The sequence below is a fragment of the Quercus lobata genome, chromosome 5 (genome assembly GCF_001633185.2).
Source record: "Quercus lobata isolate SW786 chromosome 5, ValleyOak3.0 Primary Assembly, whole genome shotgun sequence".
NCBI lineage: Eukaryota > Viridiplantae > Streptophyta > Magnoliopsida > Fagales > Fagaceae > Quercus > Quercus lobata.
The window spans coordinates 10,449,543-10,473,641 of record NC_044908.1 but is presented as its reverse complement, the minus strand read 5'-3'; the positions used below and the strand labels follow the sequence as shown (position 1 = coordinate 10,473,641).

General features: G+C 35.9%; 2 protein-coding genes across 7 annotated transcripts; one reads left to right on the top strand and one right to left on the bottom strand.

Annotated features, from left to right (window-relative positions):
- Nucleotides 1-6,246: 6,246 nt before the first annotated feature.
- Nucleotides 6,247-9,706, top strand: LOC115988997 (protein MAIN-LIKE 2-like). Its single transcript, XM_031112640.1, has 6 exons — nt 6,247-6,377; nt 7,452-7,558; nt 7,661-8,299; nt 8,470-8,637; nt 8,725-9,114; nt 9,231-9,706. The coding sequence occupies exons 2-6, from the start codon at nt 7,469-7,471 to the stop codon at nt 9,441-9,443; spliced, it is 1,500 nt and encodes a 499-aa protein (XP_030968500.1). The 5' UTR covers nt 6,247-6,377; nt 7,452-7,468; the 3' UTR covers nt 9,444-9,706.
- A 967-nt stretch (nt 9,707-10,673) lies between these two features.
- Nucleotides 10,674-19,148, bottom strand: LOC115988996 (serine/threonine-protein phosphatase 7-like). 6 transcript variants are annotated; one of them, XM_031112637.1, is made up of 12 exons: nt 18,932-19,148; nt 18,092-18,170; nt 17,599-17,753; nt 17,467-17,517; nt 16,566-17,393; nt 15,666-16,133; nt 14,176-14,316; nt 12,690-12,794; nt 12,382-12,504; nt 11,156-11,353; nt 11,016-11,087; nt 10,674-10,945 (listed from the first exon to the last, which is right to left on the bottom strand). In XM_031112637.1, the coding sequence occupies exons 3-12, from the start codon at nt 17,749-17,751 to the stop codon at nt 10,904-10,906; spliced, it is 2,181 nt and encodes a 726-aa protein (XP_030968497.1). In that variant the 5' UTR covers nt 17,752-17,753; nt 18,092-18,170; nt 18,932-19,148; the 3' UTR covers nt 10,674-10,903. The 6 variants fall into 6 exon arrangements, 3 of the variants coding, with proteins under 3 accessions (XP_030968497.1, XP_030968496.1, XP_030968499.1); XM_031112636.1 differs by having other exon boundaries at nt 11,156-11,362; nt 18,932-19,147; XR_004091738.1 differs by lacking the exons at nt 10,674-10,945; nt 11,016-11,087 and adding exons at nt 12,044-12,098; nt 12,193-12,221 and having other exon boundaries at nt 11,281-11,362.
- Nucleotides 19,149-24,099: the final 4,951 nt, after the last annotated feature.

Sequence of the window (24,099 nt, the reverse complement as noted above, 5' to 3'; positions counted from 1 at the left end):
CCCCCTGGCTTGGGTCCGAGGACCATGCAAGGCCTTGGTCCTTTCCAAAACTTTAATAATAATAATGTTTTGTACTTGGTTTCCCCATAGGCTTGAGTCCGAGGACCATACAAGGCCTTGGTTCTGTCCAAAACTTTAATAATAATAATGTTTTGTGCTTGGTTTCCCCATAGGCTTGAGTCCGAGACCATACAAGGCCTTGGTTCTGTCCAAAACTTTAATAATAATAATTTTTGTACTTGGTTTCCCCATAGGCTTGAGTCCAAGGACCATACAAGGTCTTGGTTCTGTCCAAAACTTTAATAATGGTTTCCCCATAGGCTTGAGTCCGAGGACCATACAAGGCCTTGGTTCTGTCCAAAACTTTAATAATAATAATTTTTTGTACTTGGTTTCCCCATAGGCTTGAGTCCGAGGACCATACAAGGCCTTGGTTCTGTCCAAAACTTTAATAATAATAATGTTTTGTACTTGGTTTCCCCATAGGCTTGAGTCCGAGGACCATACAAGGCCTTGGTTCTGTCCAAAACTTTATTCCCTCCCCTTTTCTTTTTGCACCTGTCTTTCCTCAGGTGTCTCATAAGTTGCCGAGCAGGAAGTTGTCCTCGGTAATGGTTATTCCTTGGTGTGGGCCATAGTCCGTGGGCTTCCATGCAGAACGGGCCTGGGCCGCGAATTTATTAGGCCCACAGGTTTAGAGGCATTTCCGTAGCCTTTGGTCACGCGGTACTTTTTGGCGTCCCAGTATTCGAGGTGCGCCTTTACGAGGCTCCTTTAATCTCAGGGTTGCAGACGGCATTGGAAATCGAGCCGGAGACATTTTGTCTGTAGCGTTCCTTGGGACGCTGCGTGAATTAAATGCCATCACCTCTTCTTTTAAATAAATAGGAGAGAAGGTTGCTTTACTTTCACACGAATTCTTCAGTCTCCTCTCTTAGTACATCATGTTTGAGGCGAGGATTGGGGCAAAGGAGCTCTCTCCGCCACAAAAGCGCTGTGTCTTCCTGAGACTCCAGATAGTGAGGTACAGGCCAAGGAGGCGTAGACTCAAGAGAATATCTCAATTCGAGAGAGGGGAAAGGATGTTTCTCCCTCTTTTAGTCAAAATCCGAAGCAGGTTCTAGTCATGCCAGATTTTTGGCATGCCCGAAGAAGGAATTTCCGCCATCAGCGCCGTCTGCCTTGTAGCAGGCAAACTTCTGCGGGGGCTTCCCAACTGCCGGCTCCCTGCATCTTTGCTGTAGATGGTGTTAGCCTAAGGTCAGGTTCTTTGGCTGCCTGAGTTATGGGCATGTAGAAGCGTCGAGGAATAGTTTCCTTAGACGACATCTTGGAACAGTAGCCAACCTCTCCTCTGAGATATCTCCTCGGCATCATCTTTACTCTTTTGTGCTTTTCTTTTGCTTACGCAGTTAACTCTAATGTAAGCTGGTTTCAGCTTTTATTGTACACTGTACTGTTCTTTTGTCTTAATAAAAGATGTGTTTATTTCTTTATACATATGTTATTATTATTTTTTTTGCAACAACCACTTTGGGTCTGAATATTAAGTCTAAACATGCCTTTAACAATATTCTGGACGGAAGAACACTTTAATACAAACCCTTATTAGTTTAAACTCGCAAATATTATCAAGTATAACAATGGTAATCCTCAATAGATTGAATTTATGGAACTAACCGAGATAGCTGCTGAGCGCTGCGTGATGCACGCTAGACGAATATCCGAGAGAGCAGCCAAGCAGCGATGGACTTGGATCGTGCCCTTGGGACAACATACTGTGCCGTATCGTATTAGCCCCTTTGGCACTGGGGATCTGCGGGTAGACCGGGGAACCCGTGCAATTAAAGACTGACCCAACTGTTAACGAGAAGTCCTCTTCGGATGGATTTTAATGCTCTAGTAACAGTTTTTATTTTGTGTACTTGGTTTCCCCATAGGCTTGAGTCCGAGGACCATGCAAGGCCTTGGTTCTGTCCAAAACTTCTAAGATTTCTTTTATGTACTTGGTTTTCCCATAGGCTTGAGTCCGAGGACCATGCAAGGCCTTGGTTCTGTCCAAAACTTCTAAGATTTCTTTTATGTACTTGGTTTCCCCATAGGCTTGAGTCCGAGGACCATGCAAGGCCTTGGTTCTGTCCAAAACTTATAAGATTTCTTTTATGTACTTGGTTTCCCCATAGGCTTGAGTCCGAGGACCATGCAAGGCCTTGGTTCTGTCCAAAACTTGTAAGATTTCTTTTATGTACTTGGTTTCCCCATAGGTCTTGAGTCCGTGGACCTATTATGCAAGGCCTTGGTTCTGTCCAAAACTTGTAAGTTTCTTTTATGTACTTGGTTTCCCCATGGGCTTGGGTCCGAGGACCATGCAAGGCCTTGGTTCTGTCCAAAACTTGTAAGATTTCTTTTTTGTACTTGGTTTCCCCCTAGGCTTGAGTCCGAGGACCATGCAAGGCCTTGGTTCTATCCAAAACTTGTGAGATTTCTTTTTTGTACTTGGTTTCCCCATAGGCTTGAGTCCGAGGACCATGCAAGGCCTTGGTTCTGTCCAAAACTTATGAGATTTCTTTTTTGTACTTGGTTTCCCCATAGGCTTGAGTCCGAGGACCATGCAAGGCCCTGGTTCTGTCCAAAACTTATGATCTTTTTATGTACTTGGTTTCCCCATAGGCTTGAGTCCGAGGACCATACAATGTCTTGGTTCTGTCCAAAACTCATAATCTTTGTTTTAAGTATTTGGTTTCCCCATAGGCTTGAGTCCGAGGACCATACAATGCCTGGGTTCTGTCCAAAACTCATAATCTTTCTTTTAAGTAGTTGGTTTCCCCATAGTCTTGAGTCCGAGGACCATACAATGCCTTGGTTCTGTCCAAAACTCATAATCTTTCTTTTAAGTATTTGCTTTCCCCATAGGCTTGAGTCCGAGGACCATACAATGCATGGGTTCTGTCCAAAACTCAGAATCTTTTTTTTAAGTAGTTGGTTTCCCTATAGGCTTGAATCCGAGGACCATACAATGCCTTGGTTCTGTCCAAACTTGTAGATTCTTTTAATGTACTTTGGTGTTCCCAATAGGCTTGAAGCCGTGGACCAATCATGCAAAGGCCTTGGTTCTGTCCAAAACCTTGTGTAAGATTTCCTACTTTTATGTACTTCGGTTTCCCCATAGGCTTGAGTCCGTGGACCATGCAAGGCCCTAGGGTTCTGTCCAAAACTTATAAGATTTCTTTTATGTACTTGGTTTCCCCGTAGGCTTGAGTCCGTGGACCATGCAAGGCCTTGGTTCTGTCCAAAACTTATAAGATTTCTTTTATGTACTTGGTTTCCCCATAGGCTTGAGTCCGTGGACCATGCAAGGCCTTGGTTCTGTCCAAAACTTGTAAGATTTCTTTTATGTACTTGGTTTCCCCATAGGCTTGAGTCCGGACCATGCAAGGCCTTGGTTCTGTCCAAAACTTGTAAGATCTCTTTTATGTACTTGGTTTCCCCATAGGCTTGAGTCCGAGGACCATGCAAGGCCTTGGTTCTGTCCAAAACTTGTAAGATTTCTTTTATTTGTTTTATTTTTCAACCACCAGCCCCTTCACCAAGGCGGGGATAGTTGGCCTGAGGCCGGAAGCCCCTAGAGACGCCCGCGCCCTTAGCACTGCGAGGCGTAGCCCCTAGCAGAGGCTTACGTCGGAGCAACAACTATATGCCGCCGGAGACGGGGGAAATCCCGGAATTTCTGCTTACTAGAGAGCTGACTCCACCGCCACCTGCGCCAACGCGCAAGCTTTCCCACAGACGGCGCCAATTGTAAGGACACAATTCTCTGGCGGCCCAATAAGGATGTTGGGCTCGCGTACGAAAGATCCCTCACAATATGATTTGTAGAGAGTGGGCTTGAGAAGCTAGTCGTTGGTCAAGTGGCGTTGTCCGGTCATGGCTTTAGAGGAATCTACGTAGAAAAAGGGGATTGGGTATGAACATTTAAGCCCTGAGGCGTCGTACCCCGTGGGATGGAGCTCCTCGGAGTTGATCCGAGGACCTGTTGAGGTCTTCTCTCGGTTGCCCAACGACGGACTTTCTTCCATGAAGTTCGGTGTTCCTGAGATGTTTCCCCATGTCGTCTCTCTTTTTTCGGAGGTGGAAAAAAGGGCCTCCCTCAGATCTACTTACTTCCTTATTTTATACTAGCTTGCATTCATTGCCCTTCGTCCACGTGTAGGGTCAATCTTTACGAACACTGACATTTGTCCCATCAGTCCAATCCCGGAATTGTTGGGGATGGTTTGATAAAGCTGCAGAGTACGGCTCTGTCAGGCGTCGGGCCTTATCTAGAAGGGTAGTATGGATAACTTCCCCAAGATATTCTGGATTTCCTTACTAATTCGTCCCTATACCAGTTTTGCCCTTTATTCTGGTGGGATTATGGATCTGCCGAGGACTAAACTGTCCTCGGCTGCTTCCCAAAAATTGTTTTGTGCTCTGCGTTGTAGAGCTTGGGCCACAGCTCTCCTCGGATTGGGCCTTCGGACGCTCTAAGGATAAATGGGCCTGGTCCACGAATTGTTGGGCCCCACATCTATATATATATATATTTATATAATTAGTGAAACTGAGAGAAATTCAAACTAGAAAAATTAGAATTCCAATTTTGCATCATGTGTCCTAAATTATTTATTTTTAAAAATTTTTATTTCTTAATTTTAGAATCAAATGTTGGACCACACCATAAATATTCATCTAAGTGAGTTATTAAGTACAAAAACTAAAGAGTCTAGAATAAATGAATCATTAAAAAAAAATGCTTCACAATAATAATAATAAAAAATGGACAATTTACATTTTATACCTAATAATATCCTTACAAATTTTTTTAAAGAGTTAACAAAATATAAAAATGACTATCAATAGTATTTAAATTATATATATAAATATTATATTATGTATCTTATTGTATATTTTTAAATGTATCCATGCATATATAGGGGGTTATAAGCTAATATTATTAAATAAGGGATGTCAAGTCGGCAACAATTACAACATTAAGATGTGGAGGGACACTCTTCATTCACACCTTTAAATCAATAACATGTTTAGCAGGATTGTGAGCAACAGAATTTCCTTGTCTCTTAACATGAGAAATAGTAAAACCAATAAAGAATTCTTCTATAACCTTCACATCCTCGATCAAATGATCAAAAGAAGCAAAATAAATTAAAACTTTGATTGGCGTTTGGTATGAGGGAATCCACATTACTCATAGCATCCAGATTCCTAAGAATGTGATTCCTTACAATCTGGATGCCTAGGAATGTAACTACTCTTATGTTTGATTTCATTGGAAATCTCTTAAAATTCTTAAGAATGTGAAATGATAATATTTAGTTTATTCCCAAGAATCTTAAATGAATTATTTATTTTTCTCATTCTATCTTTAGATTTGAATGTGAACTACCAAGTCCTTTAAAAAAAAATCTTCTTGTAAATAAATAATAAAAAAACAAAATATAAACTATTAATAATTTGTTGAGCAACACACACACAACAACAAAAGTGAATACCTAGCAATAATGAAGGGTCCCCTTCTAATTTTTTTTTCCCCCACATGTGAAATCTAAATAGAACTTTGATAAAGAATATATCAACAAATTTCTCTATCCTATTTATGTTATTTTGGTGGGAAAAAATATTAATAATTTGTTTTATATTTTATCTTAATTGCTTAAATGATAAGGAAAAGAGTTAAAATTATCAATTTATAAAAAATACAATTTCTTTTAAGTTTGAGAATCTGGATACCCACCTGTTTTAAAGGAAATCCACATTCTTACTGAGAAGGGTTTAAAGGGAGAATTCAGATTCCCCTGGCATCTAATTTTCTTGTATAATTTGCAACCAAATATAAGAATTTTAAAACATTTTTGAGAATTTTAAAATATTACCCTGTACCAATTGCCACATAAGAGTACAAAATAATAATTAGAATATTTAAAATATTACCCTATACCAATTGGCACATGAGAGTACAAAATAATAATTAGAATATAAAATTATATCAAAGTGAGTTTAAAAGTTAAAGCTCTGAGTACTGTACTTTGGACTTTGAATTGGGCCGAGCTGAGAAAGGTCCAAACCCATCTAGTATTATTCTTATCCGAGCCTTTCTTCTTCTTTTTTTTCTTTTTCTTTTTCTTTTTTGGCCTTTTTCAAATCATCTTATCAGTTAACACTTTCGTAATTTAAAGATTTTTTTTTTTTTTTTTTAAATCCAGAGTTCCCCAATTCAAAACAAAGTACGACACTTCCGTGGCCGTCGTCGACAACTTTCCCACTTTGCACATCGTCGTTTCGCCAAACATACCATTTTAAAAAAAAAATTTATTTTTCAGGTCAGTGAATGTGAATTACTCTTTAATCATGTCGTTCTTCTGCTTCCTTTTCTTTCTCCTATATGTCGTCAAGGTTTTATTTTTGTGTATTTGCTTTTCTCGTTACTGAATTTGAAAGCTTGAACCTTTACCACTAATTGGCCTAGTATTTTTAAATTAAATATTATATTTGATCTGGGTTTTTAATCTTATCATCTGGGTTTTAATTAATTTGCGGGTTTGGGTGCTGCAATTGCTTGCTAAAGCTCTGTTTGCCTCTATGGGAAAATACCCAGAAAAGTTTTCGATGAAAAACATGGTTTAATCAAGCTGTTTAAGGAAGAATATAGTAATTGATGATGTAGAGAAGCATTTTTGTTTGTAAGAAGTAAGAAATAAAGGAAAGGAAAGTGCTTTCAGGATTTGCTCAATAAAATCCCAGTCTTGAATTCTTTACTATTTTTCTTGTTATCTGTGAAATTAATCTTTATATTTTTGGACACAGAAGACAGAATTCAAAAGGGAGAGCTAAAATTTAGAGAAATTGGGTGTTTGCTACAAATTAAATGGAAGTTAGGCTTTTTGTTTAATTATTGATCTTTGCATATGGAACTACGGCTTTGTGTACAGTGAAGAAAGTAGTATTGTTCATTCATTTTTTTAGTTGTAAATATTCTTACTTTTTGCTTTGATAAGGGAAAGTTCAGGTAAATAAAATGGAAGTTAGGCTTTTCTTTACTTGCTAATCCTTTTTACTATTGTATATATTGGAAGGAGCCTCAGCTTTACGCTCCAATTCAAACTCTGTGTCTTTTGAAGTAAGGGTAGTGTACAATGAAGAGAGCATTGATTTTAATGGCCTTAACCATTTGTTTGTCCTTTTTGTAATCTCTATCTGTTCAACTATGTATTAAGGGTCATGCAAATGTGAGTCTTGTCAATTCAAGGTCTGAACTGGCCAAAATAATTGTTGTGTCTGAAAATCAAGTTGAAACTAGTTTAATGCTACTGCAAGTTTTTTTTTTAGCTCGAATTACTGCTCTTGAGCTACTACTATATGGAGCTAACTTTAGCATTCCCTTTTTTGGCTTGTAGTTTGTTACAAAGCTCAAATGGAGACCACTGGAGATCCCGGTCCAATTGATAATGTTGTACTTTATGATCAAGATAGCCATGTCTCTTCAGCTGTTTGGGATGGGCAGGTTTGACAATATCTATCATATCACTCCTTTTGTTTTAATTTGTTTTTTCCCAAAATTTTAAAGGACTGCAATTGCTTATAATTTAATTGCAACATTTAAAAGGAACGAGGAGTGCTTAGATGTCATGAACACACTTCACTGCTTGACCAATGGAAGCTCACAGCTGAACAAATCGAGTTGGTTGGGAAGGCTGGATTTCATTACTTACGAATGATTCCCGCAATTAATTTTGACAGTGCCCTCATAGCAGCGCTAGTTGAGAGGTGGAGGAGAGAAACAAATACCTTTCACTTGCCTGTTGGAGAAATGACAATAACTCTTGAAGATGTAGCACTCTTGCTTGGACTAGCAATTGATGGAGAGCCTGTTATAGGTGTAACAAGCAGCACACCCAGCTTGTTGTGTGAAAAATTACTAGGAAGAGTACCAGAGGACCTAACTGGTGGAATGGTGAAGCTTACCTGGTTGAAAGAGTTCTTTTCTCAATGTCCCAAAGATGCACCAGTGGAAGAGATTGAGTGCCGAACACGTGCCTACCTTCTATACCTGGTAGGCAGTACAATATTTTCTACAACAACTGGTAACAAAGTCCCTGTCATGTACCTTTCATTGTTTGAGGATTTTGACAAAGCGGGAAAGTTTGCATGGGGTGCAGCAGCATTGGCATTCTTATATAGAGCACTTGGCAATGCTTCACTAAAGTCTCAAAGCACCATTAGCGGCTCTTTGACTTTACTCCAGGTTTCAGATAAATAACTGTTTTCTTTGCTTCTCTTTTTGTTTCAGATAAATAACCGTCGGGGGGGCAGGGTTGTGATTTAAAATATTGATTGGTGAAGCAATTGGAATTTGGCTATGTTGATGACTTTCAGTCATAATGCTGACTTCAATTCTTTGTTATGTGTCTTTAGTGTTGGAGTTATTATCGCCTGAATGTTGGCCGACCAAGGTTCAATCAGGAGCCAAACCAAGGTTGCTTCCCATTGGTGCTCTGGTGGAAAGGAAAACAAAGTGGTTCCAGAATGAAATGTAATTTAGTCTCTTATCGGAAAGCCTTGGATTCTCTTAAACCTTCTGATGTGAGTTTATATGCATGTTAGTCACTGTCAATTCTTATATGTATTGTCTAGAAGATATGATCCAATTGGTGTGCTTTTGACGTGCAGGTGGAGTGGCTTCCTTACAAAGATATCGACCATACAGTAATACCAGAAGATATTAAAAATACTTTGACCTTGCGGGCATCAAGGACTATGCTCATTTGCTTTGAAAAGGCAGAAAGACACCTCCCAGATCGTTGCGTTAGGCAATTTGGCATGCTTCAAGGGATTCCAAATGATGTTCATCGATGGGAGAGAAAGAGCCGTGCATATGATCATGGTGTTGACATCTTGGGTAAAATGCAATATGAGCTTGATGAGTGGGCAATGCGTAGATTTTATGTCGTGGAAGGTGATGATGATGTGGACGAAAAGGAGTACATGCAGTGGTATGAGAAAATTACTCGTAAATTCGTAGGGAGGCTTACATCTGTTGAGTCTGAATTTAAGGGAAAAGTAAGGCTATGCATAACTAGCTATTTGATGTTTACTAATCTCAACAATTAGATATTATTTAACTTGTTGTTCTTCTTTTCTTTTTTCTTGATATTTGGTTTTTATTAATTTTACAGGTTGAAGCTTTGAATGAAATCGCAGACATGCTAGGTAAGTTTTCAGAAGATGGGATGGATTTCCAGGATAGGAAGTTACTTGATGAGGTCAAGGATATTGTGCACAAATATTTGATGGATGAAGTTGGAGATTCACCAAAAAAAATTGGAATGAAGAGTACTAAGAAGCGTAAGCGGAAGGATGATTCGATTTGCGAGGATGGCCAATGTTAAGAGTTGTAGATGCATTAATCATGCGGACAGCTCTGTTTATTGAGATAAAAATACCCTAAAAAAAATCTATTTGGCAAAGTGGTTAAGATGTGATTTTCTTTTCGTTGGTCATTAGTAAAGCACTTCTAGGAAGTAGGTTATTATTACTTAGTTTTAGGGGATATGTAGTGCATAGCCTATAGTCGCCTTGTATGATTATGAAATGTGTAAAAAATTCTTCATTTAAGATGTCAAGTAGTTCTTCACTGAATTAAAATTTTCAATGCTGGGATGGATTTGGTGTTGGCTTGACTCTCTCTCTCTCTCTTGAATTTATGAAGTTCTTGGTCTATAACAAGCAGTGCTGGAACGGTTGTAGTATCAAATGAGCTGTGGGCTGGATAGTTATTTTAATTGCCATGGAAAATGAAGCTTTTAGATGGTCCATGACACTTTTAATTTAAATTTGATTTTTCGGTTTTATTGAAGCAAAGCAAGCCAGTTGATCCAAGGGATTGGGGATGAAAGATACTGCAGAGTGCAGATTAATCATAATCCATTTAATCACTTTTCTCTTTCTTTTTATTTTTTCTTCCTTGTCTACTCGAGTATTTTTTTAATTTTTTAATTTTTGACTTGGTCTACTCGAGTATTTTGAAATGAGTGCAAATTTTAGCTTTAGTAAGACCTTTTAGCTTCCATCAATATCCTCAAGAATTTCCCAGATAACAGATGTTGTCATTATGACAAATGTTGTCATTATGACTATCATTTACTCCTAATATAGTGTTGAGTAATTTTTGAGATAAATCTTCTATGTGATTAGTGAGTAAGCCCAAGCTCAGCTGGTCACCTTACCACCTGTGAACCATGTAGCTCATTCAGTTATGGAGTGTCAATCTGCTATCTTTCCATTAAGTCTGATTTCTGACCATGGACTAAATAAATAAATGAATAAAATAGGTGTTGCAGAGACCATCTACACAAAGTAAAAACGCATATAGAAGCATTACAATTTTAAATGAGTGATTTTCTTAGATTTAGTCCATAGAACAAAGGCTTGCCGACTTCGTACTTTTTTTTATGAACTGTATTGTATGGCCACCTCGGTATTCATCTTATTGATATAGTGAAATCGTTGCAATTTTGTGAACATAGGCACATCGCCAAATCACTTAACTCTTGTGTTTGATTGTTTTTCTTTGCGCATTTTTCTCTCTATTTTTCATCTCTCACAGATTTAGACAAAGGTTAGATTCCTAAGAAAGTGTACTGAATAAAGATCCCAAATGCTAAATCAACTCATTTGTAAATTTGATACAAAATGCTCGAGTGTTTATCTACATAAACATAGAATCAATGAATCACATTACTTGGTATTATATACATTTCCATTTGGATACATCTCCAGAAAATCTTTTTTCTAGTGATGCTTGACATATCAAGCCATTGTGGCAGAGCTGCCTTGGCTCCAAGCTGACCTAATCATCTCGCTTCCTCTTTTGGCCCTTACTCTCAATTTCCTACTCAAAGAATATCACGTTAGTTTCTCACGTAAGAGGAATAGAGAAGATAAATGTGAAAATGGCTCACCCTTGTTTGAAGCATATGCTTTAGGCCAGCAACAAGCTTGAACAAGTACTCATAAGCAGATTTGTGAGGCTCCTGCACAGTTTAGGTTTAGACCTCTGACAAAGATGATAATAATGGGTAATCCAAAAAGATGTTATTACCTCTAAGTTGGGGGGTAGTGGTAGTCCTTCCACCTCAGGAGCCTGTGGAACTTGAACAAGTTGGGTGCCACCCAAATCATTCGGCAAAAGAACACTCCAAGAAGGAGGATTAGAAATGCCCAGTGCCTCAAAGTTAACCCCAGAAGCCATCACAACCGGAGAAGATTTTTGCAACGAAGAGATGGCGGCCGTTGAGGACTGTGAATGCTAATTAACAAAGAAAGTCCATTTCTGAGAATAATATTATGGAGAATGGAGAATAGCTGCTAGGAGCATTAAGATCAGGTGTGAGGGCCATGGGCATTTAACATAAATCCTTCATATATATATATATATATATATATTGAATAAGTGACATAAGCCCTTCATATAGCAACTGAAATCCCAATTGAACACGTGAGCAGGGAAAATGTAACAAAACATAATACTGCATACTCTAAGTGCAAACATATAATACTATAATGTAATGCTACAAGAATTGATCTGCCTTAAATTACATGCATTTCACAGCTTTCAAATTTTCTTTTGGAATTTCTTAGACATATTAAACTTCCAACTTTCTAGAAAAGATGGTTAATCTTTTCCGACTTAAAGATAATGTCACATTGATTCCATCTTCCATATAAGCAAGATATAAAGCAAAACAAATCCTACTTTGAAACCATTTTAAAGAAAAAGTTACCTAACCTGAGATTGATTTTTTTCCCCAAGAAAATATATATATATATATATATATATATATATATATCATTTCAAAATTGGACAGAGGAATCACCTATTTGTAAGATTGATTGTTTTTCTTTTCTTTTGTTTTGATAAGTAAGAAAAATTGCATTAAGAAAAGACTACTTCATTAAAGAGATGAAGTAGCCAGAAAAAAGGAAGTACCTATTTGTAAGATCGATTAGAAAAAGAAATCCAACTTCATGCCTTGTTGACAAACCTACTTAAGAATTTTTTTCCCAAATGTATAAATAAGGTGGAGTTGAGTCTTCGGGAATCAGACCCAAATTGCACCATAAAGAATAACATTATACCTTATTTGTTCAAGCTGCATTTCTCTTTACTAAACAAGGGCAGAGGAAAAGTTAATTTAAAACAACCATTGTGAACAACACAGAATCTAAGACCCAATACATTAGTCAGAGCATCATATATTTCACTTGAAACCATAATTTAAAAAAAATTAAGGGTTACTTTTCCTCCAGAAAATGTTAACAACTTACTATTGATGTGAGGTCTCGTTCACCTATATCTATCTCATCTTCTTCATCCGATGTTGCTATCTGATCTTCACGTTTAGATGATGCTATCTTATCATAGTCATCAACATCAACAAAAGGATCTGCCTGTGAAGCAAGTTGCATCAAGTTAATTGGATACATTCATGCAGGCATGAGTTACATGAAACTGAAACCCTTCAAAAAGCTTTAATGTCATTTCCCCAACCTGCAGCTAGATGCAGGTGTTCTAAGCATACAAGTGCAAACTTATCCATCGGCAAGGGGCCAAAATCAATGGTTGGAATCCATACCTTTGGTTTTTCTACAGCTTTGAATGAGTGGAAGGAAGGACTTTCAAAATTAGGAGACTGAAGTACAGCATATGCTCCTTCATTGGCAAATATCTTTCTACCGAACTGCATAATTCACAAACTGTTATCTGAGATAGAATACAACTTCTGTACCCAAAAAAGTATACTTCCGTAGCAGTTGACATTAACTTCCTTTCTTTGAACATCAAGAGCTACCATGTTTTACTAATAATGCATACTGTAGAAAGTCCAATAGATTTAATTTTCTTTTCAAATGTAAAATCCAAATAAAATACTCACAAATTTCTGCTCATAAAAGGAAGAGAAGTAGAAAAACTTCTATCCAGAAAATACACCAACTAGCAAGCTAGCAACAAATTGCACATTCCATTATATGGAAGTCATTTATAGAAACCCTCATTTGGGATGCAAAGACACCAAAAGAGCAGACCACAAGTGTATTGGATTCCTCATTTTCTATTAATCTTAGTCACGGCCTCTCTATCTTGACGCACACAACCATACTAATTGGTGGCACATTACTAAGCTTTGCAAAACAATCTCTAGTGTAAGTCAAATCTTAGTTTAGTAAGGGATACAAAGGCCTGCTTGTCGACGACATTTGCCGTGTTGCAACATGTCTACACATTCATAATGTATAGAATAAACATCTATAATCCACTCTCCAGGTGTTGGATGCATACCAACTTAATAAAGAAATGAAGATACTTCATGTTAAAGCAACCAAAAGACAGAATTAGGACATTGAATAAATCTGAACCCTAGTGTAAGTCAAATCTTAGTTTAGTAAGGGGTACAAAGGCCTGCTTGTCGACGATATTTGCCATGTTGCAACATGTCTACACATTCATAATGTATAGAATAAACACCTATAATCCACTCTCCAGGTGTTGGATGCATACCAACTTAATAAAGAAATGAAGATACTTCATGTTAAAGCAACCAAAAGACAGAATTAGGACATTGAATAAATCTGAACCCTGCAACCTGTTAGCCAAAGCACACAAATTTCAATCCTATAATTAAAAGACATGTTTTATTTAAGAAGAAAAATTATTTTTTTATGACACATAATGCAATCAAAGTCAGAAATTCTAGTCATGGTTATATGTTGCTATTTGTACAGAAGAATTATGCTTACTTTCTCATATGAGAAATAAGGTGAAATGCTCATATTGGTCAATTCCAAAGTCATGTCCCATCAACGATATTCACATATAAAGTTTATAGTTGTCATTATTTTTTTCCAAGTATAAAGTTGATAGTTGTCATATAAACAGAATAGAAGCATTCCATTATTTAAATATAAGTCCACACACACACAGACTGCCCTTCAGATGTAGAAAAACGAAATACAGAGCTGTAGCTAGTTGCAAAGATTATCACATAGGACTAAGAAATGTCACTTACAAAATTAAACATACCAAAAAAATTAAGGGTCAAGTCTTAGAGATAAATCTTCAACCTGAGGGTAATCCGGAGCACTAAACAGCGTATACAGCTTCCCTAATTCTCCTTCATGATCCAAGCTATACCCACATAGCATATCACCAAAAAGATGCTGACCAGCCCTCACATCAGGACCTTCATGCGATCTTATGATCAACTACAGTAGAAATGAAGAGGCAGTGTTCACAAGCATTAAAAAAAAAATTAAAAGGGGATCTGGAAAGTGAGTCTTTATGCACAAATAATTCACAAAATGGAGCTAACAAAAGATAATTGAGCCAAGAGCTAAAATTATTGCCTCAGTTAATTTTGTCTCAATATTTGCTTAGAACCTAATCGGTGTACATGATTGTATGTATGTTAATAATCTTGAAAGTTTGAGCGAATACCAAGTAATAAGCTTTTACTAGCCTCACTCTTCAAAATACAAGTGGGAACAAGGTATTGGATCCAGATGGCATGACCAAGGCTTTTTCATGGAAAAAGCTGGATGGTGGGACAAGATGTGATGAGGTTCATCAAGTACCTGGTGTCAGAATGGGCCATTATGGTTCCACTTATAGTATAAGTTTCATATAGACACTTTTACTACCTGTAAAGAAGTGCTGAATCATCGGAATGTTACCAATTTATATATCTATAAGTAATTTGAGAAATGGTCAGGTTGCACAAAGGGCTGAAATATTTGAAGAGAATCTTCTTGGATCCAGTAGGAGCAGTAATGGCATGCTCTGCAAGAAATCTTTACGTGGGTCAGTTAGTGGAGGTGGAACGCTTCTTCTCTGCTAAAGGAGATTTTAGGCAGAAGCAGCACATCAAAGATGACATCCTTTGATTTCAACCTCCATCATATCATATTCAACTTTAGTATGTTTTAGGGTTCTTGTAGAGTCAATTGCATGTCTTGTGAAGGATTGAAGCGAGTAGCTCAAATCCTTCCTAATTTAAGAAATGGGTCCTCTTTGCATCAGTGCAACATAATTTTAGAAACTTTTAAGGCTATTAATTAAATATTTAATTTTAAAGCTTACTATAATTATCAATATATATATATATATATATATATTAAAGCTTCCTATGGACTAATTACTATGGTAGAGGTCAGAAAAGGCTGCTTATTTAACCTTTCAGGCTCTAGTATATTAGGCATTAATCCTTTTTTTCTTATACAATTCACAAAACCATTTAATTATCCAATGAGTCACATCAAATGTCCACAAAACCAAACAAAAGAACATTTGAAACATTTCATTCCATAATGACTTTATTTTTTATTCCAGCATAGCGTTGAAAACGCAGTCCAAAAAAAGGGGGAAAAAATTAGCTCCAGCCTTAGCCAAAGTTAACAAAAAAGAATTTTAAAAATGAGACCATATGTGATATTAATTCCATAAATGACTGACATCTAATATGATTTCTATTGTGACAAAATAAGTTAGTGGTAGCTTCAATTGTGACAAGAAAACTTCAACTTAATTTTTCACTAGCTACGTAGAAAATTATTACCTTTAACTTGGACATTTTCAAGAAAGCTTCAGTGCAATCAGGACCCCACCATAAACCCCGTCCTCGAGCTCGATTTTTACACATACCCTGCCTCTGTGATGGATCTGACCATAGCACATCAGTTAATATCATATTTGGGCCTTCATATGGAGCATCTATTAGAGATCTTTTAACTGCAGATAACTCTTCTAAAGAACCAAGCTCTAGCCTCTGTGTCCTTTTTCTTCTAGATCTTCGTGAATATGCAATGCGTGTACTACGGAAAAGCCCTCCATGAGTGGTATAAACAGATCCAGCAATAACTGAGGCCAAAGGAAGCTCTTTAAAGCAATCCAGGAATTTATTATAGACGTATTCACCTTGATCTCCAAATTTGGTCTTCACCTCCTTCTCGAAACCATATGACAGTGTGCATTCTTTTGACTCATGATTCCCACGGAGTAGATATACTCTGTGAGGCATCAATACCTAAACACCAAGGAGTTAAAAATGAAAAACAAAAACAAACAAACATTAAAGCAGTATAATCATCACAAGTTATAGAATGAAAAAAATACACATAAAAAATCAACAACAAATAAGTGGACTATATATTACTTATGCAGAGGGAGGAGAAACCAACTGCTCTTTTTCTTCAATGAAGAAAACACTATATTATTTATGATAATCACTAAGATGAGAAAATAAGCATAATCAAAATAATGAATACAAAGTAATCATATAACTCATACAACAGACAATAGAAAAATATAATTGTGTTACTTAGCCACCAAAACAAGTACATGATACATAATTGTTTACATATGCTTTTTTTGCCTCCATTCTTTTGCTTTTTCTAAAAATAAAAAATGAGCATTAAGCAAATGGACAACTACCATAAATATCATTCATATCACATACCTTCCAAGCCAATAGGAGCAAAAATACCTCCAAACCCCATGCTCCTCTATCTACATAGTTACCATTGAAAACATAGAACTGATTCTCAGAGGGAAAACCAGCATTTTCAAGAAGATGGAGCAAATCATGGAACTGGCCATGAATGTCGCCCACTACAACAACTCTTGAGTCCACTCCATGGCAATCAATTTTCACACAGTTTGATTCTTTGGAAAGGATACTTGAAGCATTATCAACTAGTTTATCCACCACAGAAATTGGCATTACCAATTGAAACTCAGAGGGGGGATGATTCTGTGAAAACTGCTTAATTGCGGATATCAATGACCAGATCCAATCTAAGGTAATGCAGTCATCTGGAGGCCATATAAGAGATTGCAGAAGCGGTGGTTGTGACAAAATCTCCTGCAACTGATTTTTACCATTTTCGTTTATTAATTGAGCTTCCACCTCTGGTGGCTCATCTTCAGGCATCTTCCTTGGTACCTCTCCAATCTGCACATCCTTTTTTCCAGTGAGTTTTGCCCTAGTCACAGGCCTTTTCTGCACCACATTATGACCGTCTTCATTTCTTAGCTCCGTTTCCTCCACCAGCGATTCTTCAACCACCATAATTTCTGCACCTCCAACCAGGACATCCACGCTGCTTGGCTGCATTTCCTCACCTGCCAAGCTTTCTTTAATCCATGTATCACTCTCAACACTCGCAACTTTAGCATGTTTAGCCGCAATCTCTTTCACCCTTAATAATGATTGAATCCGTTGGTCATCTAAGCCTTTATATGACATCTTACTTAATTTATACACAATATCCCTGCATGAACTGGCCTGCATTGCCATCAATCATCACATAATGATAACATAATGTAAAACAACTTATCATGATATAAGTAGTACTTACCATCTTCTCAATACTAGAGTGCAAAGCCCTAGTCACATCACTCTTAGTTACCTATAAAGTAACAATGCAACAAATGAGAGTGATCAACATGATAATCAAAATAATTTGCACATACTCCCCTCTCTCTCTTACCTTTCTATCCTTATTTTCAACAACCCCACGTGCTATTTCTCGCATCATCACTAGTGAATGCACCCGTTGGTCATCCAAGTTTAAAAAAGACATGGCGTTTATGCACTCCACAATCTTCATGCATGCATTCTTAATTCTCTCTTCTCGGTCCATGACTACAGCCAACAATGCAGCACATATTAGGACAAATCTATCCCAAGCTACAACCAAACATTCACATTCAATTGCAAGTACTCACAAAGCTTGGTGATTTCAAACTTCAAAGCATTGTGCAATGCAAGTTTAATGGCCCATATAAATAGAAAAATACCTTCTAGAAAGGAAATAAAACACTCAATAGTTACACTGAATAATTTAAACTGGCCTTTGAGACATTCATGACTAAGCAATGATCTTGTTAGCTATATCTATAATTAGCAAACTCTTTACTCAGGGCACAAATCCCCTGTCAGCTAAACCTTCATTTATCCCAAAAATCATGACCATAACTTACTTCTGTTCGACAAAAACACCAAAAGTTCTCATGCAAGTCTCGTACTGCAACACTTCTTAAGACCCCTCCATCAACAAATCTGCCATTAGATACACACAAATTGCATTCGAGTCACAAAAGTTTTACATGTATAAGCAGGTATTAAACTGTTAGAAAAATGGACAAATCACTAAATGAACATTTTCCTAGCAACTTAAAGCTTTTAGGATAAGTGATAATTTATCACAGTGATATTATCGTTAGTCTTGAGTTTAACCCTTTAAAATTTTCACATGGTGGGTCCCACTTATTAAGAGATTATGAAACCACACATGAGGGATAGTGTTAGAAAAAATGGTTCAATACTTCAATAAACCATTTCCTTTGAAGTTAGCAAATTGTCAAATAACACACATTACAATTTTTGTTCTTTAATTTTTTTGAAAAATCAAAAGCATTACACAGAAGCTAATCAAAGTAAATTGTAACTGTGTCATGCTTTTTAGTTCAACCCAATTTTAAGCAATGCAGCTTCATAAACCCACAATGATTTTCTTTTTCATTTGTGAAAAGTAACAAATTCTATTTAAATAGCACATAAATATTCAAAGTTTCAATTTTTATGAAACTTTCCCAACATTTTCTTTGCAGCCAAACACAGCTTGCAACAAATTCTCGCGTGCTTTGTTTTCAAGCCCAGATTTTTACTCTTTCCCCTTTATTAATAATAGGCAAAAATTTGAAAAAAAAAAAATTGGGGAAAATCCTGGATCGTCTAATCACAATCTTGTACAATCGTAGCCGTCCAATTCGTTACGAATTTGTCAATGAATAAATATGAAGAAGAAAGTGAAAGTGTACCTGGGTTTTTTTTGTCCTTCAATTGGCTCCAGAAATTGAAATTTGAAACCCTAGGCTAGGGTTTCAAAAATTGGAAGGCCCTCAACGCCATAGAAACAGTAATACGACAGAGTGCTTTGGAGGGTAGTGTTTAGGGATCGATAACTACTAAAGATGCAGCGACTTGTAGCTTTGGAAACGGCGCCACTTTGAGTTTGAGAAGCTTTTTTTTTCATTAGCCAGTATATTATGTGTGCTCACTTTTCATATATTTTTGGATAATTATATAGTAGGTTGTTTTTATTGACAACTTATTTGAGATAATAAAGTTATTATTATGACTGATGGGTGAAAAAAAAAAATGTGATAATTGTGGATTAATTATAGTTTATTATCTCAACAAGTATTAAAATTGCCTATGAAATTATTATGTGTTATTTTTTTCTTCAAGGATTTCTTACCTATAAATTTTTTATTTTTTAATTATAATCTCATGTTTATGTGTAACCTTGCTTATTGATTGAATCTCTTTCTTTCTTTCTTTCTTTTTATTTATTTTTAAGGAGATTAATTGTCAATGAACCATTGGTTTTCAGCTAATATAGGAGGGGGGAAAAAGTCAAAATCAAAAGATCATTTTGTGAACTAGTGAAAAGCTTATAAAGATAATGACACTCCAACGACAGAATCTTGCATACGGTAAAATAGTGATGTCTTGGATTCAATCCCTTCAATCCCTAGCTCTAACTTATTAATGTAGTAACCAAAAAAAAAAATAATAATAATCATTTTATGAACTAGTGAAAAAACTTAGAAAGATAATGAGTAATGACACAAATTATAGAACAAGACTAATTGTCGACTTTTGAAACTGATTTTGATAGGAAAATATTTAAGGTTATATTTTTAGGTGTTAGCATACCAGCTTCCAAACGTACTTAATGATGTATTTTGAGTCTTAATTTTTAGTGTCCAAAAGTGTTGAATATCTATGTGGAAGACACAAGAAAACTGCTCAATAACAACTGAATTTGTTGCCTCAATACTAGGTTTGACTACAAATCAATTGATCAAGTTTAATTAAATATCAACACCAGCCAATAGATCAAGATTTGTAAATTCTGAATTAGCTTGAAACGCTTTTAGTTAAAATGACTGTAATTAAGTTTTTGTAACCTAGCTGGAGCCTATTTAAAGGCTTATTAAGCCCCACTTTAAATAATGTTATTGAGATAGAAACTGAAAGGTTTTTAGAGAAAAATCCTAACCTACACATTGAACTTGTGAGTTATCTTGCTGCGAATTTTGTGCACTAATGGTTATGTACCAAAGAAAGTCTTCAACTCTAACCATTGAATATCTTATTGGTATTTTACGTGAAACTGCTGCAAAGTTACACTATTGCAATCAATTTGTTGTTGTTGTAAGGTTGCTATGTTGATAAGATATTTGTGCAACCGTTGTTAGTCACATCAATAGGAGATCCGTGCAAATTGAAAAGTCTTCTGTTAATCAAAGTCCAATGAGTCGGAATTGAGTTAGGATTAGTATGTTTTATTTTAGGTAGATATTTGGGATTGAATAAAATTCCTTGCCCTTGTAAGTTGTAACCTTGATTTTTTATTAATAGAGTTTTTGAGAGTTGTACTTGTAACCTACATAATCACCGGTTGAAGTTTTTACTACAAAAGTTTTCCCCATTGTGACGGGCTCACTATATCAATTTATTCTTTGCTGCGCTATACTCTAGATTGGCGATATAATTATGCCTATAATTGGAATTTGCATGTAATTGAATCAATTGATCTACTTAACTAATTAGTTAATTGAATTGGGTTCAATTTATAACCCAACAATAATCTTTAAGGAGATGCCCATCCCAACACCTTCATCCCTTGCTTATTTTATTAGCTACAATAAATTTCACTCATTTAGCTAAAAGTGCGATAGAAATTGTCCTCTTTGTTATAGATATGAGATATGGTTTATGTCACCAATGGATTTACGATTTGCACACTATCATCTCTCCTTGTTGCAGGTTCAATTGCACCTCTGTTTTAAATTAGCAAAAGGTGTGGCTTTTGTTTAATCCTCTGTGAACTCTTGTAGATTATTTTGTTATTTAACTCTTGATTATATTTCTTTTCCATTTTACCCATAAATCTTTTTTTATTTTTAATTTTTCTTTCTCCCTTCTTTCACCTCTCCTAGTCTTCTCCACTCTTCACCACTATTGTCCTTGCTTCAAATTTTAAATAGACTACTTCCTATCAACCACCCCAAATGCCTTAATAACCAAATTGATTAGGTTTTAGGCCAAAACCCTTGTCCACTCTAGTCCCCCCACTAGCCAAATCACCAGACCTCCACGACAAAGTGTAATCACAGTTCACAGCAACCAATCCTCAAACCCAATTTCTCAATTGAGCTAACATCTTTTTGCCAATTGAAACTCACAAACACATCAAAAATTCCTCAAAACCTTGCATGCTAAAACACCCACTTCATACTCTCAGCCAAAACTCAATTCAACCCAGCAAAGCTTTCCCAAAACTCACTAAACTAATGCATGTATCATCTAAATTTTGTCATCGTTAAATTCTTTTTCATTTTATATTTTGAGATCTAAACCTCCCTTTAAGACCATTTTTGGAATAAACATTTCATTGTCACATGTTTTGGGTTTCTTAAAATTTCCAAGTAAACTATAGTTTGGGAGATTCTGTGATATGAAAATTAATTTAAAAAATTTGTGAAGTTGTTCTTTTTGTGGGAGAGAGTGGGAGTGGTATGATGGACAACACGTGGATCAAACCCATCAAAGTATTACAAAGCTACAAGTAGGGCACCCTGAAATTTATTTACATAAGAAAGAGGAACAACTTTTGTTGCATACTTGAATTTGTAGTTGTCCAAATGGCCTATGAGGTGTATATACGTTGGATTGGGTTGGGTTTGAGATGTTTTTTGTTTTTAACTCAATGCAACTTCCTTAGGTTGTGAAATCTCCAATCTAACCTAACCCAAAATTGTAGGTATTGGATTGGGTTAGATTTAGTCTTCAGGTTGAAGATGCAATATTGATGGCCTAACTAAAAAAATTATATCTCTAATGACTATTTAAGAAATTCAATCATTCTTATTAAAAAGAATCAACTAGATGCGTCTAAGAGTAATTGATTTTTATTCAACTATTTAATCTTATTATTCAATAAATCATTATAATTTACACAATAAATCTTAATATTTCAATGTCATAAAAAATCAGTCCTAGAATACCAAAATAAATCAAAGAAGCAAATTTAAACAAAATCTCAATATCAAAAGTAAAGCAAACTAACACATTAATACACACACACACACACACACATATATATATATATATATATATATTATTAATAGCATGGATTATATCTATTTACATGGACTGACAATTTTGCTAGCTCAAACTCCAAACCTAGTTGGGCTTGGGGGGCAAAGGGTGTTAAACTGGGTTTGTCGGGTTGATGAGTAGAATACACACCCCTAATTATAACACAATAGCTAAGTAAATGTTTAAGGCACCATAAATCACTCTTTCTAAAGGCAATATTAAACTCCATGAGTCCATATATTTGTTTTGGTAACACCATTCCTAAGTCATTCGAAAAAACAATGTTAAGACATATTTCTTGATCTTTAACATTGCTATTACACAGTAACTCATTACGGCTCACTCCAATATCTCAAATTTTCGATTTTACAATTATAATTTAATAAATTCTTAAGTTAATGGACCATATCGAGGCAGAGTCTTTATTCTCCTTAATTAAAACTCCCCTTCATCCCAATGGAACAGACAAAATCTATTCTGTAAGGTTCTATTTGGCTGGTTTTTCAAAAAATTGCTCTAAAATTTAATTAAAAGTTATTTTTGAGAATGAAAAAAAAAAAATTACATTCCTACCTTCTAAATAACCCCATTAATACCAAAAATAGTTACTCAATCCTATTCCACATAACTACATTTTCTTCAGAATTCCTTATTATCATGAACTTTGCATCAGTTATCAAAAGCAATGTGTCACCAAAGTATCCCTTTTTATCTTTTTCTTTTTGAGATTAGTACCCCTTTTCAATATGTTAATACTTCCACAGTAAATTTGCTAGGAGACCCCTTTTTACGCGGTTTATATCCTCTTTACACTTTGAAAAGATAGACGATCTTAAAAGGAAAACTTTTACTCTTCATTCTGCTAGAATGTCAACAAAGACTCTACGCTTTAACAATGCCTCCATTTTCTCTCTTGTCCGAACTAGTTTCTTATTTTATTTGCGACCTCATTGATAAGACAGTTTACGGATTTGGATCAGGTGCAATATCACTAGGTGCAATTATATCACGTATTCTCATATTAATTTTTACCATTTTCATTTTTTAACTTTAACTTTTTAATTTTTTCAACTTCTTTTTAATTTTTTTATTTAATGGTTGAAATTGAAAGTTTAAAAAAAGAAACTTTCAATCTCAACTGTATATTACTATTGTATCAAGTGCAATACTTTAGGTATTGCAACCGATCTCAATTCGACAGTTTATTATGAGATTCCATACAAGAAATTACAAATGGCATGAATAGCCAAAGAGAATTATGGGATTTGAGGACAATGTCAATGTCATAATGAAACCCATTATTATTCAAGGATTAAGGATTCAAAATTTTTAATGTTACTCTTCCAATCCTTAAAGTTTTCTTTTGCAAGTTACAAATTACAACCAATAATTAATATGCATTTCTTCTTGGTAAAACTACCTGCACCCAGGCACCGACACAAGTCACAATAAGTAAAACAGGTGGATGGATTATTGGAGACCAGATGGAATCCGACAAACATTTGGGACATGAAAATTAAATGTTATGAAATTTGACTTTAAAACAATGATATAGTACTGCATCTAATAATGCACAACAGTTGAGCTACCACGTTGGCGTCACTCCCAAAATCTGCATTGCCATTTACCAATCCCACCAACATTGCTACAATGGAAAATTGTTTTATATATGTAAGGACGCGATTCGTGGCGGACCGTAACAGTGTCGGGTTCGCACGTGAAAAGGCCCCTAACAATATCATTTGTAGAGCGTGGGTTTGGAAGGCTAGGCCTTGGTTGATAGGCGGTGGGTTTTTCACGGTGTTCGTACCAGTTT

Excerpts from the sequence above, each read along its gene's own strand:
- LOC115988996 (XM_031112636.1), bottom strand. The coding sequence starts at position 17,751 with ATGGACCGAGAAGAGAGAATTAAGAATGCATGCATGAAGATTGTGGAG. Across the intron at positions 12,795-14,175 it reads GTGCTCCGGATTACCCTCAG|TTCGGTAGAAAGATATTTGC; the intron begins GTTGAAGATTTA and ends TGAATTATGCAG. Across the intron at positions 10,946-11,015 it reads AGCATATGCTTCAAACAAGG|GAAATTGAGAGTAAGGGCCA; the intron begins GTGAGCCATTTT and ends TTCTTTGAGTAG.
- LOC115988997 (XM_031112640.1), top strand. The coding sequence starts at position 7,469 with ATGGAGACCACTGGAGATCCCGGTCCAATTGATAATGTTGTACTTTAT. Across the intron at positions 8,638-8,724 it reads ATTCTCTTAAACCTTCTGAT|GTGGAGTGGCTTCCTTACAA; the intron begins GTGAGTTTATAT and ends TTTGACGTGCAG. Across the intron at positions 9,115-9,230 it reads AGTCTGAATTTAAGGGAAAA|GTTGAAGCTTTGAATGAAAT; the intron begins GTAAGGCTATGC and ends TTAATTTTACAG.